Source organism: Lissotriton helveticus, chromosome 1_1, assembly GCF_964261635.1.
Source record: "Lissotriton helveticus chromosome 1_1, aLisHel1.1, whole genome shotgun sequence".
NCBI lineage: Eukaryota > Metazoa > Chordata > Amphibia > Caudata > Salamandridae > Lissotriton > Lissotriton helveticus.
In genome coordinates this window covers 1,374,536,136-1,374,553,921 of record NC_136057.1, presented here as the reverse complement: position 1 = coordinate 1,374,553,921, position 17,786 = coordinate 1,374,536,136, and the positions used below count along the sequence as shown (strand labels likewise).

Genomic DNA, 17,786 nt, shown 5'->3' with positions numbered 1-17,786 from the left:
GACACCGTCGCGGATTTCCTTGCAGATGTCCAACTGCCCTCCCTGACGAACACGCAACAGGAGGACCTTGGGGGACCATTCACCCAAGAGGAAATGCGAGAGGCCATCTTCGCATTGTCCAACGGCAAGTCCCCGGGCCCAGATGGCCTGCCTGCTGAGTTCTTCAAGGCTTGCTCGGACGTATTGATCCCGGAGATGCTCAAGCTATACACACATGCGATTGAGGACTCGGCACTCCCAAATTCATTAAACGAGGCGAACCTGGTTTCGCTGCTGAAGCCAGGCAGGGATGGCACGTGTATGGGATCATACAGGCCTTTAGCCATGTTAAACACGGATTACAAAATATTCACCTCCCTACTGGCCCGCCGCTTGACCCTGGAGGTCCCGACCCTGGTACATGTGGACCAGAACGGGTTCATGCCGGCTAGGAGCACTTCCCGTAACCTGCGTCGCTTATTCAGAGTCCAGGAGGCGGCCACAACACACTGGCCGAGGTCGGGATGCCTCGTCTTGGACCTGGAGAAGGCCTTCGACTCAGTGGAATGGCCGTACCTGGGAGCGGTGTTGGAAAAACTCGACGTGGGAGATGCCTTCATGGACATGGTCGGGCTGCTTTACCAGAGACCTAGCGTCCGCGTGCGGACGGGCAGGTTGCTGTCAGAGGCGGTGCGGGTACGCAGGGGCACCAGACAAGGCTGCCCCCTGTCGCCCCTTCTCTTCTCCCTAGCCATCGAACCCCTGGCAGCCCTGTTACGGGACAAAGGAGGGGACTGGGGGATCCCGCTAGCAGACGGGGTGCACACGGTCTCGCTCTATGCAGACGACCTGTTACTCTATGTGAGGGACCTCACCGCGGTGCCTGCGATTCTATCGGACATATTCCAGACCTTCGCAGAGGTATCGGGCCTCAGGGTCAACTGGGCCAAATCCGGTGTATACGCCTTCAGCCCAGACCTGGAGGAATGCGAGGTGCATCTCGGTGGCGCCCGACTTACCTGGTACCCAACCACGTTTAAGTACCTCGGGCTGCACATTTACAGAGACCCGCAGGATATACTAGAGGGCAACCTGGGGCGCGCCGTGTCCTCACTGAGGGCCCAGATGAACTTCTGGAAGACGCTACCCTTGAATGTGCCCAGCCGGATCGCTCTGACTAAAATGATAGCGCTACCGAGGCTACTCTACCACTTTGCAAACATTCCGATGTACGTCCCCACGAGGATCTTTCGTGACCTAGAGTCGATGCTCCGCGGCTTAATCTGGAACAAGGGGCGCCCACGAGTGGCCCTGGCGAAATTGTATTCCCCGACGGCGGAGGGAGGGATGGCGGTCCCAAATATGGAGCTGTACTACCTGGCAGCACAGCTGCAATGGGTTACGTACTGGCTCAGCGACTCACACCTAGATGACACTGCCAACGCGGACTACCAATGGACGTACCCACAGGTGTGCGCGCTGTTTCATCCACTGACCAAGGGACCTCGCCCTCTGCCCTTCCATATGGCCGTAGCCCGCAAATGTTTCCTCCGCTGCTTGAAGCTGACAAAGAATGTCAGACCGTACGCTCCCGCCCTTCCCCTGCTGGGCACCCCCGGAGGAATGGGATGGTATCGTCCCGCAGCATGGAACCCTGGATTGCTGCCGGGGTGGAGACGATGGGCGACTTATACGCGGACGGGACCTTGCTCCCATTTGCGGAACTATCGGAGGGCACAGGCCTGCCGGCAGGACAATTCCTCCTACACGCGTCAGTGGTGAGGACGTATACGGTATCCTGGGGAGATATCCAGGAGGAGCCACCGCTCCACCACTTGATCCAATACCTATACGTCATGGGCAGAGGCTCACATATCACGCACTGGTTGGCACAGGCGCTCCTCATACACACCCAGAAGCCCACACAGCCGATCAGGGACAAGTGGGCAATCCTCCGAGGGAGGGACTGGACGGATAAAGAATGGAAACTGATCTTGGCCAGCCCTGTGAACGTCCCGCGTAACTCCCGCTTCCGCACCATTCAGCTGTACATACTACACCAGGCATATCTATCGCCAGACAGAATCAATAAATATTTCGCAATAGCCACTGCAGCCTGTCCCAGATGCGATCTGCTGGATGCTGACATCCTGCATATGCTTTGGGGCTGCCCGACTCTGTCCACTTACTGGGGGGAGGTGACATCACTCCTGGTACACAGCACGGGCCCGGGACTACCCACCACATGGGAGGCATGCGTTCTTGGGCTGTACAAGAGGACCAAACAAAATAAACCACAAACCCGGTTCTGGGACCTGGGCCTTATCACGGCCAAACGCCTCCTCACCAGGCATTGGAAAAGTAGGGAACCGCCAGCTCCCGCGCACTGGTACACATCCTTCGTTAACTGGGCCAAAGCAGAGGGCACGGCACTGCGCGGGGAGGAGATAGCGGGTCTGAGACAGTTCCCGATTGCACACATCTGGGATGAAATCCTGGGGTCCCTGCAGGCAGAGGGCATGGCCAGGGGAATCGCGCAGCGACAGCCGAGACGGGCAGGCCCCCCACGAGCGACGACATCATAGACAGGGCTGCACACCGCGCTCACCCCCCACCTCCCCGAGGGTGCCACCGACCCCCCGGCATGTAGGCCGCGAACACAGTCGGCCACGCTACTGAGGGCTCTCCACCACGTAATGACCCGAACGCAATTCTCAACACCACAGCCTTGACACAACCCGCACGAGTACACTTCCCCCCCCCCCCCACTTCTGTCTCCCTCTGCACATTCCCATATTGATGGTCACGCATTCCTGTTTTTCCCAGCTGCGGGTATACCCACTATCAAACTGCGACAGACGGGCACCCCTGGCTGAACCCTAGGCAGAGAACACGGGAGCGGGTGGCACCCACCGAAAGTGTCATAGGGGCGACACATATGTTTGCCACACATGTCGCGCGACGAGCGGACAATTGGTGGAACGCCACCGCTTATCGACCCTGTTCACCACCCGCTATACCACCGACCACCTAGGGCGGCCATGGCTCTCTCACTTCACCGGTGCGCTCCTAGCACATGCGTAAACACGCTGGAGAGACATTCACACCACACGCTCCACAGGTGCATGGAGTTACACGGACACCGTAGGCACACTGGGACGTGCAGTTGTGAACGGTCCTGTTTCTTGTTGAAAAGTTACTGGTTGAATTATGATTAAAATGTAAAATGAGACGTCGTTTACAGTGATGGCCGAGTGCTACGAGCACATGTTATGTATAATCTTCGCGTGACACGTTACGCCTGATAATGACCTGAAGTATGCATAATACCTTCCCCTGCAACCATCTGCCTCAACACTGCACAGATTTTTCTTTTTGCAGCCGGCCCGCAGGGTTGTAGGCTCTGCTATATGTACTGCACTTTTTGAACAATAATAAACGTCTTAAAAAAAATAAAAAAAAATGGAGCAACCAGGCTTAAGTGCAGCGATACCCCTTTCTGACTGTATAGTGCTTCGGAGTGTATTGATGGGCAGAGCTAGGAAATAATCATAGGATTTGCAACTGACGACCGAGCTTAGAATCCAGGCATTTCGCACAGACCCGCAATTATGAAGACCAAACCAGGGGTTTACTTGGGCCGGGTCCTGCCGGTGCTCAGCACCGGCTGCTCTAAAAAGCAGGCGTTGAGCGGGGTCGCTATTGGGCTCTCCATTTTTGCCCTCATCAGGATAAAAAAAAAATCCTAACTCTGCAGCAGTACCACCCTTCACTGCCTTTGATGTAACTTCAAAGAGACTCGTTATAGTTCTTTCACAGTCTCATCATTTCAGAACTCAAGCATTTTCAATATTACATACAACAAAGCCAGAGTTGATGCTTATTTGCCTTATACAGCTAACACCAATTGACAAAGCCAATAGTCCTGACTTGTTGTAGGTGTAATGTTACTTCTTGTACTACATGCCTGAATGCAATGACAGAAGCAGTAAAATACCAGTCGGGCGGGACTCTATACTTAGCGCAGATTTTTAGCTTACGTGTTTTTAAGCCACACCCTTAATTTGACCGACCACGCCTCTTTAAGAGACCACCACCTCAGTTTTCTTTATCCCAGTTAAAGTCCTGGACCAAACATAAAGGACTTACGTACATAGAATAACAACATTTAGCCAATCACAAGAGGGAATAAATGTGCGAGTTTCCTGTTTCCAGATAACAAAGGCGGGATATCCAAATGACAACAGCTACCCATAAACTGTAAAAACCACCCAAATAATAAGTCTTGAAAAAGCTCCAGGCTTGCAGCATAAGTGGGGAGAAACCCTTGTTGGCAGAGTATGAATTAGTACAGAGACTTTGTATGAATTAATACAAAAATCACACTGAGAAGCTTTACAATTATAATCAAGCTCAATTTCTTGAAAAAAAATAAAAAGAATGACGGACTAAATATACCAACAAATGCTTTGGAATGCCTGAATCTTGCGATCTTAAATTATTCTGTATATTAATTCAAATATGTGAATGTTAACTTGAATGTATTGCTGATTGTATTGCATAATGTAAAACGACAAACCACTCTCCCGCAAGTGAGTTAAAACCACAGAGGTGTAGGCCTCCTAACATTCGAAACAAGAGTGTTCTATTTCCCTACCAATATTGAGTAACCACTTTGGGGTAATTTCATAGCGGAAAGGAGAACGTCGGACTTTTAAATTTTTTTTAAACGTTTTAGCTCCCATGAAAATGTCTGTTGTTAATGATCCTGAACTTGTATGGTGTTCCTTGCTAGATAAAGCAAGTTTTCTGCGCAACTTTCTTTTCCACAAAGGGATATATCATTAGCTATAGAAATGAATACAAGGTGTGTATTAAAAAAAAAAAATCTTTTAAAACCTGTACATGACCACCCATTCTCACAAAATAGCTCTATATTTGATTCATTGAAATGCGTTTTGCTTTTGGCCAAGGCATAGCCGTATCCTAAAAAAGTAATTTAAATTTGCACATTAAAATCCCTTGGAAAAGTTCGAATATTTTAATATAAAGCAATGTTTAAGGATTACTGCCCTTTTTTTTTTTTTTTTTTGGTTTGTGCTTTTTTTTTTTATTTCAGTAGATTTTTATTGAAAATTATATTTACATGGTGCAGAGTATATACAGGATATACATGGGAGATAACTAAAGACAAGGGAAAAGCATTCTGAGTTAAGGTTTGCTCTTGCATCCTAAATGTCTGTCATGCTTGTTGCCGACTTGTAGTCCAAGGTAGTCTAAACCGTGATCTACAAAAATTGGTTGACCAATTTCAGGATTAGCCATGGAAAGCTTCCAGTTCATAGTATATATATTTGGCATTCAATTTGCCCATAAAGCTTGTAAAATGTTTTTCATTAATTTATGGAAGACAAAAGTTAAAGGCGCACACTTCTCTTTCAGTGAGTAGTGGTGCGTGTTGATTGAGCAATTTGCCTGAAATGTCACCCCAAGATATTTTTAGGATTTGATCGCTTGTAATTCTTTTCCCTGAAGCTTCCAGGTTTAGGAATCCGTTGTGCAACTAGATAATGCTACCACCTTCGATTTATCATATTTTTTTTAACTTTATTTAGCATTTTGTTAGAGACAAAACAATGCACTGAGATGCATAAAATCATTTCGCAAGTACAAAAAACAAGGCTAACACAACTTGTCGTAGGCTCAATCGGTGATGCGACATGGCTAAATAGTACATAAACAGATTCTTCCAACACCCAGCTTGATCGCCTCAACAGAGCCCGCACCCCCTAGACATAAACAGAACCCATCTCAATGACAAATATAGAAACAGACTGAAATCATAACAAGGTGCAAGTCTCGTGTTGTGTGTTACTAACAATTGATATGCACATTGAATCAGCCTAACCCACCCCGGTCAGGACTATACCCTGCTCCTGTTGCGTGGGGGAGGGTGGGGGTCTTGTTGCTGCGCAGCCAGGAAGGATCTGAAAGGGCCCCATGTAGGGCCCCATATATCTTTGGGTCTGGAGGTGGGAGGGATCGTTGTTGCCTATAGTTCACTTCTCATGGAGCAGGATGCCAAGCTTCGTAACCATCCCTTTACTGAAGGCGCAGGTCTGCCACCCCAATGAATGGAGATTTCTCTTTTAGCCAAGAAATCTGCAAACTTTTGGGGTGAACTGCACGACGTACCCATGGAGAGCAATTTCTGGCAGGGAGGCCATTGGTACCTTTACCATACTACTTACTGTCTAATGGACTTCCACCCAGAATGTATGTATACGTGAGCATGTCCAGGCAAGGTGAGCGAAGTCGGCGTGTAGGGCATTGCACCTTAGACAGTGGTGCAATCTGGAGGGGTCTATCCTATGTGCTATGGACGGGGTGACTTAAATCCTGCGAAGAAACTTAAAATGGATCAATTTGTGGCGGCTATTAAGGGAGACATTTTTCGTTACAGCGCAGCAAGCCGCCCACTGCTCATCGGTTATTGGGTTACCCAAGTCAGTTTCCCAAGTGCTGCACATCTTGTCATCATTAAATGGGATGATGGCAGCACATGCCTTGTAGAGCTGAGATATGATACGTACCCCTCTCTCGCTATCGATCACTATCGTGAGCGGGGGGGGAAGGACAGGGGTTCTAGAGGATAATCCGGGAGCGTAGCTCGCAATGCTGAACGCATTCTCATAAGGACAAATCTATCCATGAATGTAGTCCATGAATGTAGCATTGGGGAATAAGTGCACATTACTGGGATCAAAAATATGGCCATCTGGGTACAGATTGCCCATTTTTACAATGTTAAATTTAGCACAGGTCCTCTGAACGAGTTTTTCGCCAGTGATAGGCAACCATTTGACGTTTGGGAGTGGAAGGGCAGAAGAATGAAGCAATGGTGTGTTTGTGATTCGTCGTAATTTCCCTCATGCTCAACTGGTGGCGGATGCAGGTTGGATATCTTTGGGGACTCCCACAGGTAACACGGTCACCAATGTGGCCGGGAGAACTAGATCAGACTCCGTACGGTGAAAGTGAATCCTAGCAACAGGATGGTACCATGTTTGCGCGAAACTGCACTTAGCGGCTAGATAATGCAGTTGTAGATCAGGGACTCCGTATCCTCCTCTATCACAGGGAAGTGTCATAACCTCCCAACGTACCTTGGCGCTCTTGTTACTCCATACTAATCTAATTAAATGTGAACGAAGGGTCGAAAAGAATCTGTTCGTAAGTGGGATCGGGATATTTTGAAATAAATATAAAAATTTGGGAAGTACAACCATCTTGATAAGGGCAACCCGCCCGGCCATGGAAAGTTGGTCGATTTATCATGGTTGACCTCCAGCTTATTCGTATTAAAATTGTAGTTAAGGAAAGGTTTGTGTTAGGTGAAGGTTTTGCGTAGACTCGCTGGGCTGTTGATCAGTGTGTACTATGGGACTCTGGCATTGTTCTTAGCACTTTATTAAACTGCTTTACTGATTAGAAATGGTGCAAGTCATCTTTTCCACTGGTTTTGTCATATAAATGTTTAAAGACAAACTGCATTTCTGTTTACACTCATTCACATACCTTCACTTTGAGGAACTTCTAAAGTCCACTTATACCCCAATCTGCCTTCGTTCCTTTCTGTGCCAATCTGGTCAAATATCTGATTCATAATTTTTAGGCTTATCCTTTTAATATTACCGGGGAACCTGCCACCCTTTCTTTTCATGTCATACATGCGTTTTCCTTACCGTGAGGTCATGCTGTGTTACCTCCAGATCACTCTGCTCCCCTTCAAGATGTTCTGTGAAATTATGGTTGAATCGTAAGATCCGCTGTATCCCTTACTACTTGTAACAGGGTGCAAGACAATCATTTTAGAGAGCATTGTTCCAGGTAGTTAACTTTTGCCGCTCCTCCAGGACTCCTCATGCCTTCTGCACCAGAGAATCACGAATGGTAGGCCGCATGCACATTGTGTTTGTTACTTCATCGGTGCCTTGTCTTTTCCTTGCAGTGGGAGCAACCTGATGTCTTTTGCCTGATCTTTGACATCACCAGTGAGCAGTCGTTCAACAGTTGCACGAAGTGGCTTGAGCGTGCAAGAACCCAGAGGCCCTACGCCCACCTCCCTGGTAGGTGCGCTTTTATTTTGTCACCTCTCCTCTGATTATGCACCTTTCCACTCTTCGCTCTCTGACTCTGTACACTGCTTCTCCTTTCTCTCGCGTATATGATGGTCTCCACTTGATCCACACAATGAAAATGTCCATTGATTCATGTGCTTTGAATGTTCCCAGCTATCAGGGAGGAGTTTTAGCAAACATAACTATTTTCATAACGGAACACGGATGTAGTGTGGCTTAGATTTTTATGGGTTATTTTAAATAACCTTGTTTACGCCATCACTGCAGGATCTCTGTTTTTTTAGCCAACATTATTATCCCTCTTCTTAGAAAACCACTTTTTATTGCAACATTCCATGCGTTTCCAGCTTGTCAGTGAGATCTCAACGATCTCTTTGCCTCTTTTTTTGGTTTCACCTGGGTGAATTTTCCCCCTTGGGTTTCTCTTTAGTCCGTGGATGCATGGTCTTAAGTTTAAGCATTTTTGCCCTCACCATTTTATTTTATTTAAAAAAAAAGAAAAAAATAATCACCTTGATGGTTTTAGAAAAACATTATGGGTGTATGTAGTTGGGTAATGTAGCTTATGTTCACTTCATATTTTTAAAGGAAATGTTGCAAAATGTTCCACAAAAAGTATGTTTTGTGACAAAAACAGCATAGCCTGCCCTACCTTTTTAAAATATGTAATTTTGATCACTTGGGACACCTACAGACTTGTGAAGTTGTGAACGTTTCAGAACTTCACTTGCTGAAGTTAAACGTCACAAGGGTCTTGAAAGGAGACAACACACAGACTTGAAGGAAGCATACATGCTCCTTCTCATGCAAGACTTCCATACGTGAGTCTATAGTTGGTGAAGCCTAACATGATCAGACCCGAATGAAAGGCACAGGTGTTAAAGACAGCTTGTAATGTCTCCTTAATCCAGTCTTTTTCAATTCCAGTCAAGTTTCAAGAGTAAAGAACACCTCTCTGATGCTCTTCTTTCAAGGCAGCCCTTGTCTACTCCTTACCAAGTAGAGTGCAAACAGCTGGTTCCTCATGGCTGTAGGTTCCACAGCTATTAAGATTCCAGCAAAATACTTTATATCTGCTCCAACCTCAAGTTCTTCCTCACCATCGGTCCTCCTTGCGTTTTGGGTAAATGGCTTTTATATTTAGTTTATTTGTGATTCCGTCTTTGCCATGTGCAGGTTGCTGCAGGTACAGGGGGATGGGAGAGAAGGACAAAGGTGGATAGTATACTTTCAATTCTTAATAGATTCTTAATACTATGGCAATCTCTTTTTGGATCTGATGTAGTATTACTGAAGCCCAAGAGCTATGTTCAGCATGTTCCCTCCCTCTGCGCGTAGAAGTCTCCAGGTTCTGCCCCCGTAGTTTTCTTAATTGAATTTCGCAGGTATAATTTTGCCTTGTGAGGCATAATTTAGATTTTGGATGGGTGAGATGATATTTCTATCAGACAAGTATCTGTAGAGATTGTGTGTCAGGCACAGCATCTTTAACATCTTAAACTGGCCCTCTAGTTCATCAAGGGATATTGTGAGGACTGCTGGGTCCTGCTGTGGTGTGAGTAATGCTTTTTAGGCTTGGAGTGAGTCTGGTTGCTTGCTTAGAGAGTGGCTGACTAGGCATTGTGCTGAGGGGAGGAAAAGGTGAGGCAGAAATCGCAGAATAAACAAAAGGATTAAGGAAAAGCAAGAACAAGTGTGTGATGGGCCTATCAGCGGTAAGTTCTGTGGGTGGCTTTGGTTAGAATATTGAACCCACTGTTGAAATATCCTTGGAATGCATATGTGATGTGATGTAGAAGGGTCAAGGCAAGATATTGGCTAAAATGTGTCACTGATTCGGATTGTTGTTCCACTTCAGATGTTACATCATATTTTCTGTGGGAAACAGTGAAGGAAGGGTCTATGTCATTATGTGTCCTATCATTAGATCCAGGGTTTAAAAGTAAGGACAACTCAAGGTCTGATAATGCTTGTGGGCTTTCTGTTTAAAAAAAGCTAAACTTGGATAGTTTCATTGAGCTCAGAGTATCAATCAATCAATCAATCATGCCATTTGTATAGCGCACTACTCACCCGGGAGGGTCTCAAGGCGCTTGGGGGGAGGGGTATGCTACTGCTCGAACAGCCAGGTCTTGATTTATTTCCTGAAGGCGAGATGGTCCTGGGTCAGCCGAAGGTGGATGGGGAGGGAGTTCCAAGTCTTGGCAGCCAGGTAAGAGAAGGATATTCCTCCAGCGGTGGCTCTTCGGATGCGTGGTACGGCTGCGAGGGCGAGGCTGGTGGACCGTAGCTGGCGGGTGGGCGTGTAGAAGGTCAGGCGGTCGTTGAGGTACTTGGGGCCCAGGTCGTGGAGAGACTTGTGTGCATGGGTGAGGAGCCGGAACGTGATCCTCTTGTCGACGGGGAGCCAGTGCAGGTTCCTCAGGTGGCTCGAGATGTGGCTGCGTCGGGGGACATCCAGGATGAGTCGGGCGGAGGCGTTCTGGATGCGCTGGAGTCTTTTCTGTAGCTTGGCTGTTGTTCCGGCGTAGAGGGCGTTTCCGTAGTCCAGTCGGCTGGTGACGAGTGCCTGGGTGACAGTCTTCCTGGTCTCGGTCGGGATCCAGCGGAAGATCTTGCGAAGCATACGCAGGGTGTTGAAGCACGATGAGGAGACGGCGTTGACTTGTCTGGTCATCGAGAGGGAGGGGTCCAGGATGAAGCCCAGGTTGCGTGCGTGGTCGGTTGGCTTGGGTGCGGCTAGCAGCAGTCATGTGAAGACAGTAGCTGGTGAATTTAGGTGGGTGAAAATGTTGGCAAAAAGATCACAACCTGGCTATCTTTTTAGACCCCATATGAAATTCAGTATCAAATACTTCCAAAACATGCTCATTAGGCACATTTAAAAAATGGCAGATTTTATAGCGAGATTGCGAAAATTACTGTATTTTGGCTGTCTACACCAAGTCATTCTGACTGGCTGCTGTGAAAAGGGCAATCTTGGTAGGGAAACGTGCTCGGATCAATGCACTTACACCACCCTGGATTCCGTGGGTCTCTAGGTTACAGAAATGCCCAGTGTCCCTAAATGCCGGCTGACCCCATGCTGAAATGTTGCAGACATTGTCCAATGAGCTTGTGTCTTTTCAGGATCCTTAGCACTTTGTCCTGATTCTTCAGAACTAAAAAACGACTTACTACCTACGGCTGAAGAAGCTAGAAACCTTTTTACAGTTCACCCCTGCAAATCACAAACAACTATAAAGCCTTCTGCCAACCAGAACACAGTTCAGTAGCTGTGGCAACCTCGACCACTCACACAAGGGCTGCAGCAAAAGCCAGTCGTCTTCCAGCTTATCATAGGCAATCCTCCTTCAGCCTTTCCGTCCTTAGACCACCGGAGGACTATCCTTCTGACTCTTCACAACATTTCCAAAGCAAGGAGAAGCAGGATTCCTCAGTTCTTCTCCAGACAGATAACAAGCAGATGTCCACCTTTTCTTCTTCTGGTCTCCCCCCATTTTACCTGTATTCTGATGAGCTGTTGGGAAGTATTTCTGGGTCCGCACACTAGCAAGTGATTAGTACAAGTTCTGCGTCCAATCCTCCTATAAGCCCCTTACACAAAGCATCCACCTGCTTTGTCTTCACTTTCTATTATTTTTTAGTAAACTATCCCTGTAAGCCTTGGTCTGGGGATCGGTCAAAGTGGCAAAACCCAAAGACCAGTGTATGGAAGTCAGAATTCCCATCCATAGATCATTTACTTAAATGTGGGTGTATATTCCTGGAAAAAATCAAACTGGTGTTCCTGAAGTCAAGAACCACCACCTTTCCCGGCAGCTTGTCTAGAAGCAGAGCAGCTGCAAGCTCCCTTAACACCATAGTACTGTTCAGCATAAGCCTGCTACTCTGGAAGCTTCCAGTCAGATCTTTGTTAGGGCCATCTACTGCTCCTTTCCACTAGCACATGCCACATTCCAAGATAAGTAGTCAGTGATTATTCTTCTCACATTTCAGGCCCTAGGCTACTGTCTTCTCTAGGAAGGGGTTTGTAACACCTTGTCGAAGAGCTAATTACTGCCACTGGAGGTAGAGAGAGACCCGCAGAACTAAATCAAATAACTTCTAGATCGACAAGTAGAGACTGACTAGTATTTGTAAAATCATGTTTGCAATATAGTTAACAAAAATCTGTATTTACCACTGAATTAGTTGTGTGATACATTTTAGAGCAGTGGATGGTTGGATGGCTTTTTCCTAGCTTGCCCTTTGGGAAAATAGATTTTTTTTATAGCCTAGGAAAAGGCTTCAGCAGCCTATGCGGTAGAAAAGAGCCTTTGGCATTATTTCACTTCAAGAACACAGAAGTCTAACTATTGGACCTCTCATACTTTTGGACATTGTCCTCAAAGCTTGCAGACTGTGCTAATATAAAAAAGCATTGCCAAAGCCAATAGGTCTCGCTTATGCAAGGGTTATTGGCTTTGACAATGTGTTTTAGCCATGTTGTCCTCCAGTACGGCCACTGTTCAGAATGTCTTAAAAATAATGGCATTGAGGAGAGTGGCGTGGAGTGTCATACAGTGGAATGGCGAAGAGTGGAGTGACATAGCGTGTCGTGTATTGGAGTGGCATAGAGTGGAGTTGTGTAGAGTGGCGTATAGTAGAGTGGCATATTGTAGAGTTGACTGGTGTAGAGTGTATTGCTACAGAGTGGAGCGATGTCGCGTGTAGTGATGTAGAGAGCTGCAGAGCACAGTGGCGTTGAGTGGTGCAGAGTAGAGTAGAGTGCAGTGGAGTAGAGTGTAGTGCTGCAGAGTAGAGTGGCACAGGGTGCATTGGCGTTGAGTAGAGTGGGGTTGAGTAGAGTACAGTGGCGTTGGTAGAGTGCAGAGTTGTTGAGTACAGTGGCGTGTAGTGGCATAGAGTGGATTGGTGTAGAGTTCATTGGTGTAGAGTGCAGAAAAGTATAATTGCATAGAGTGAAGTGGCATAGAATTCAGCATTGTACAATGCAGTGACGTGGATTACAGTGGTGCATAGTAGAGTACAGTGGTGTAGATTGCAGTGATGCAGAGCAGAGTGGCATAGAGTGCAGCGATGTAGAGTGTAGTTGTGTGGAGTAGTGCAGAGTGGCATAGAATGCAGTGGTGTAGAGTTAAGTGGAGTCGTGCAAAGTGGAGTAGAGTGCAATGCCATAGAGGTCAGTGGCGTATAGTGCAGTGGTGCAGGGCAGTGTGCAGTGCTTTAGAGTGGAGTGGAGTGGTCCAGGGTAGAATGCAGTGGTGTAGAGTGTAAAGGCATAGTGTAATGTCGTAGAGTAAAGTGGTATAGAGTAGAATGGTGAACAGTGGATTTGCGTAAAGTGCACAGGCCTAGAGTTGAGTGGTACAGAGTAGACTTAATTGGCGTGGAGTACAGTGGCATAGAGTGCAGGTTGCAGAGTGTCATAGAGTGGATCTGTGTATATTGGAGTGGACTGGAGTGGTGTGGGGTAAAGTGCATTGGTATAGAGTAGAGTGGTGCAGCGTAGAGAAGCATAGAAAGCAGTGGCGTGGAGTGGTGCAGAGTAGAGTAGAGTAAAGTAAAGCAGAGTGGAGTGGTGCAGAGTATGCATGGTGTGGTAGCAGACAGCCGTTAGACACATTTTCAATGGAAATGACCATTACATATGTACATATATACAGTTTTACTAATACAACTATACAGTGCACACACAATGAGTGGAAATGTCAATACCTAGTGTATTGATCTGTTTTGATCATATTAAAGTATTTGTTTCCAGCACACTTCAAAATTAACAAAAATATGCTTCATTTGTGCTTTCCTAACTGATATATTTTGAAATACACACACAGTTCATGTAAATGTTGTGTGCTACAAAAAACATTTCCTACCCCTAGTACCCAGCAAGATTGTCACATAAATCCTCTCACTTTGAAGTCTGAGAAAGAAAAGTAAACCCCAAGCTCCCTTGGAAGACCGAGCTTGACATTTGACCTTTGTCTTTGAATGCATAGCAAATGTGACAGGATAAGAACAAGATTTACAGGCCTGTTTCCAGAAAAGAACACTTATGGAAGAATACAAGGAGAGGTAGTGTGAAAAATCTTTATTCCTTCAAAAGGAGAAACTCACGCTGCACAGCCTATAACAAATGCAGCCAGGAAATAGAAAACTAGAAAATGTGAGATGAAAACCACAAAGCCAATGGTAAGCAATGGGCGGAATGCATTCCCAGGGAAGCTTTCTGAACCGCCCCAAAATGTCTTGCAAACCAGACAGCTGTGCTGTGAGGGAGGAAACGGTTATGTTGAACAGGTGTCTGTTATAGCCTTGCTGATAGTAGCATAGGGCTATATTGGCAGCCTTGTAGACATACTTTCAAAGTCACTCATGCGAGTGGTGAAAGTCTACACCACAGCCCACATGTGTCATCCATCTATTAAGCTACAGGTGGTATTTCTTCACAATTGGACTGTCGCATTACCTTAAAGTTAGACAAGGCAATTTGGTTCAGCCTTTCTGCTACCACATTTAGAGGGCGAAGCACATACATTCATCCACAACTGTTTATCAGTTTCCCGGTGCCCAGGTCCAAATTATGCTAATAATCTAATGTCATTAAAGAAAAAGAAAGTGGGAAGACCGCTCAAAAGGAGGACTTGAACCCACCAGTCGAACAAAATGGTCATATCTCAGGGCCTGTTGTGATTGACTTAAAGAATGAACAATCACATTGCTGCTCTTTCACCAATATGATTAGCCATCCTTTCAATAAATGAGAACGGGGCCCTGCATGTTGCCCTTTAGAAGAGCCATGAGACCAACCCCCTATAAATCCATGTGGGTCAATATTCTTGCAGTTGTCCATGGGTACAACTTGCTATTTGCTTATTTCCACTTTGTTGTGGTTCTTTGAAACTTTTTGTGATTCGACGTAGGAATTGTTTTCTCTTACCTCGGAGTTTCATCCTGGTTTTCCAAGAAAATAAAACCAACCTTCTTCAGGAATCACACAGTGGAAGTTATGCCGAGTTTTGGATTCCTGCAGACTCTTCGGTATATCTGGGTGAGGTAGTTTGGTAGGATTCCACATCAGCTGTATTTTTGTGGTGTCTTGGAATTTGGGTGTGGGCTGCACATCCTTGCATTGTGCTCACTGATGTGCCATTCAATTCACTTCTTCGGCTTTCTTTACAGTACAAATGCACTAAAATACTGAGTGTTTGCCCCCTATTCTACGTCTTTCGGTGCATTGTAGCTTTCCAATATATTTTTCTGTTGGTTCACCAGGAAAGCACGGGCCTTTGCTGCAGTGGGGTTGCTCCTTCTTATATTCTCTCTCCTAGCTGGGGTTGGGGGGTGGTAATGGTGGTTGGTTGGTGGCAGCCGAGATCACAGTGAATGGTACTGGCAATTAAGGTTAAGCAACTCGGCAAGAAGTCTGCTGATCCTATTTATTTCCCTCCTAAGTGTCATCTGTCTCTTCCACATTAGTATTTTGCGTGTCTGGGCTTACGCTTGACATACACGAAGACTGTGTGCATTATTAATGGCATCCTCTGAATGGAAATGTTGCAAGCAGCACAAGGTCATTCTGGCCTCCTTTTCTTTCAACATTGCCTGCGGATGCAGCTCAGAAACCCATTTACAATTTATCCTTCACCAAATTTGTGGATGCAGTATACAGTTAGCGCTGCTGGGAGAACTTCCTGGGGACAAAAGACTGACCCACATGGGTATGGTGGTGAGTGAGGCAGTGGCAGCGCCTTCAGCCACTGTGTGCACGGCGCTGGTATACTTTTTACCTGTTGTATTTTATCTCTTTGTGTGGATGCGATCTGCGGGATAGCGATTTAGGCTTCCCTTTTTAAATTCACTCTGCAGTGCTTAAAACAGTGTAGCTGGCTCACCTGATGTAAGGGGCATTATCTGGGGCTGTTCTCGTCCTACCTCCTTCCCGCCCGGTCCGACGCGGTGACTAGCACCGTTGCACGGAGGGCAAGGAAGGTAGAGACAGCACTTCCGGTGCGCGGGGGGCCGGGTAGCGGTCTAGTGTTCCTCTGACCTAGACGCGGAGTCAGATAAAAGCCACTGAGAGCCCGGGCCGCGCTGTGGTGAGTGAGGCAGTGGCAGTTCCTTCAGCTACTGTGTGCACGGCGCTGGTATACTTTTTACCTGTTGTATTTTATCTCTTTGTGTGGATGCGATCTGCGGGATAGCGATTTAGGCTTCCCTTTTTAAATTCACTCGGCAGTGCTTAAAACAGTGTAGCTGGCTCACCTGATGTAAAGGGCATTACCGGGGGCTGCTCTCGTCCTACCTCCTTCCCGCCCCGGTCCGACGCGGTGACTAGCACCGTTGCGCGGAAGGCGAGGAAGGTAGAGACAGCACTTCCGGTGCACGGGGGCCGGGTAGCGGTCTAGTGTTCCTCTGACCTAGACGCGGAGTCAGATAAAAGCCGGATGCTCTCTCGACCGCGCAGCGGGCGCACCGGCGGCAAGCCCGTCTGCGCCCGTCCGCGGCCGTGCGGGGACCATGGCCAGAACCCCTGGACAAATCGTGGCTATAACACAGTGGACCAGGGAACAGCTCCAGACACTTAGGCCTAACACCCCTGACCTATGCTGTCATAGCATGAAGGTGGAGGAGGATGTGGGCTGTAAAAATTCTCACTACACGCTCTGTGTGGTAGAGGAAGGAAAGCTGGAGGAAACTAGGCTGACGTGTGGCTACTGAATACTAGATCTGTGCGGAAGCATAAGCTGGACGTTTTTGACCTCCTTACTGATAAAAAACTGGACCTCCTATAACTCACGGAAACATGGCTGGATGCTGATGCGGAGCCAGATGTGGTTGAGGCACTCCCTGCGGGGTACTTGATGGTCAGGCTGGACCGGGTCTCGGGTAAAGGGGGGGGGGATTGCAATTGTTTTTAAACAGCCGCTATGCTGTCAATTGGAACAACTAACTGTAGCGGACAGTGAGACGGGTGCCTTTACTATTAGGATAAACCCAGGCACTACGGTAAAAGGACTGCTGGTCTATAGACCTCCAGGTCCCTACACCCGATTTATGGATAGTCTGGTGGCAGGTATTACGGAGGGTGCCCTTCGAAGGGACACATTTTTGTTGTTAGGAGATCTTAACATACATTTAGAGAATTCACTTGACAGAGTGGTGGCAGGCTTCTGTCAGGAATTGAAGTCACTTCAGCTTAACCTACAAGCTAGGGTCCCCACCCATCAGCAGGGCCATTTACTTGACCCCATATTCGCCAATTGGGGGGGAAGGGGAAGTAAACTCTCCTATCCCCATCCCCTGGTCGGACCACTTCTTCGTGCCCTTTGTGATGAGAACCCCTGAAGTTAGAGATCAGGAACAGCCTCTATTAAATTACCCCAGTCGCAAATGGGCCAAATTCTCCCAAGCCAAGTTCAATGTTGCACTGGCTAATGGAGGGAGGCCAGGTGGTATGGATGTAGAATCCGCGTGTAGGAATTTGGACAGACTCATCATAGATGCCTGGGATAGTACAGCCCCGCTATGTCTGAACAACCGGAGGGGACGGTTACAGAAATCGGCTCCATGGTACAACGATGATCTACATCACGCAAAGGCCGAATGTAAACACCTTGAGAGGCAGTGGAGGGTGGCCTTTCTGAACCAGGCAAAACTGGA

The 17,786-nt window shown here is 47.2% G+C and overlaps 1 protein-coding gene across 1 annotated transcript in view; it reads left to right on the top strand.

Moving 5' to 3' along the window:
- Positions 1 to 17,786, top strand: part of IFT27 (intraflagellar transport 27) — a 153,875-nt gene that overhangs the window by 53,412 nt on the left and 82,677 nt on the right. Inside the window, exon 5 of the mRNA XM_078657759.1 lies at positions 7,991 to 8,108. Coding sequence (XP_078513885.1) covers positions 7,991 to 8,108 — 118 coding nt within the window. The remainder of the gene's footprint in view (positions 1 to 7,990; positions 8,109 to 17,786) is intronic.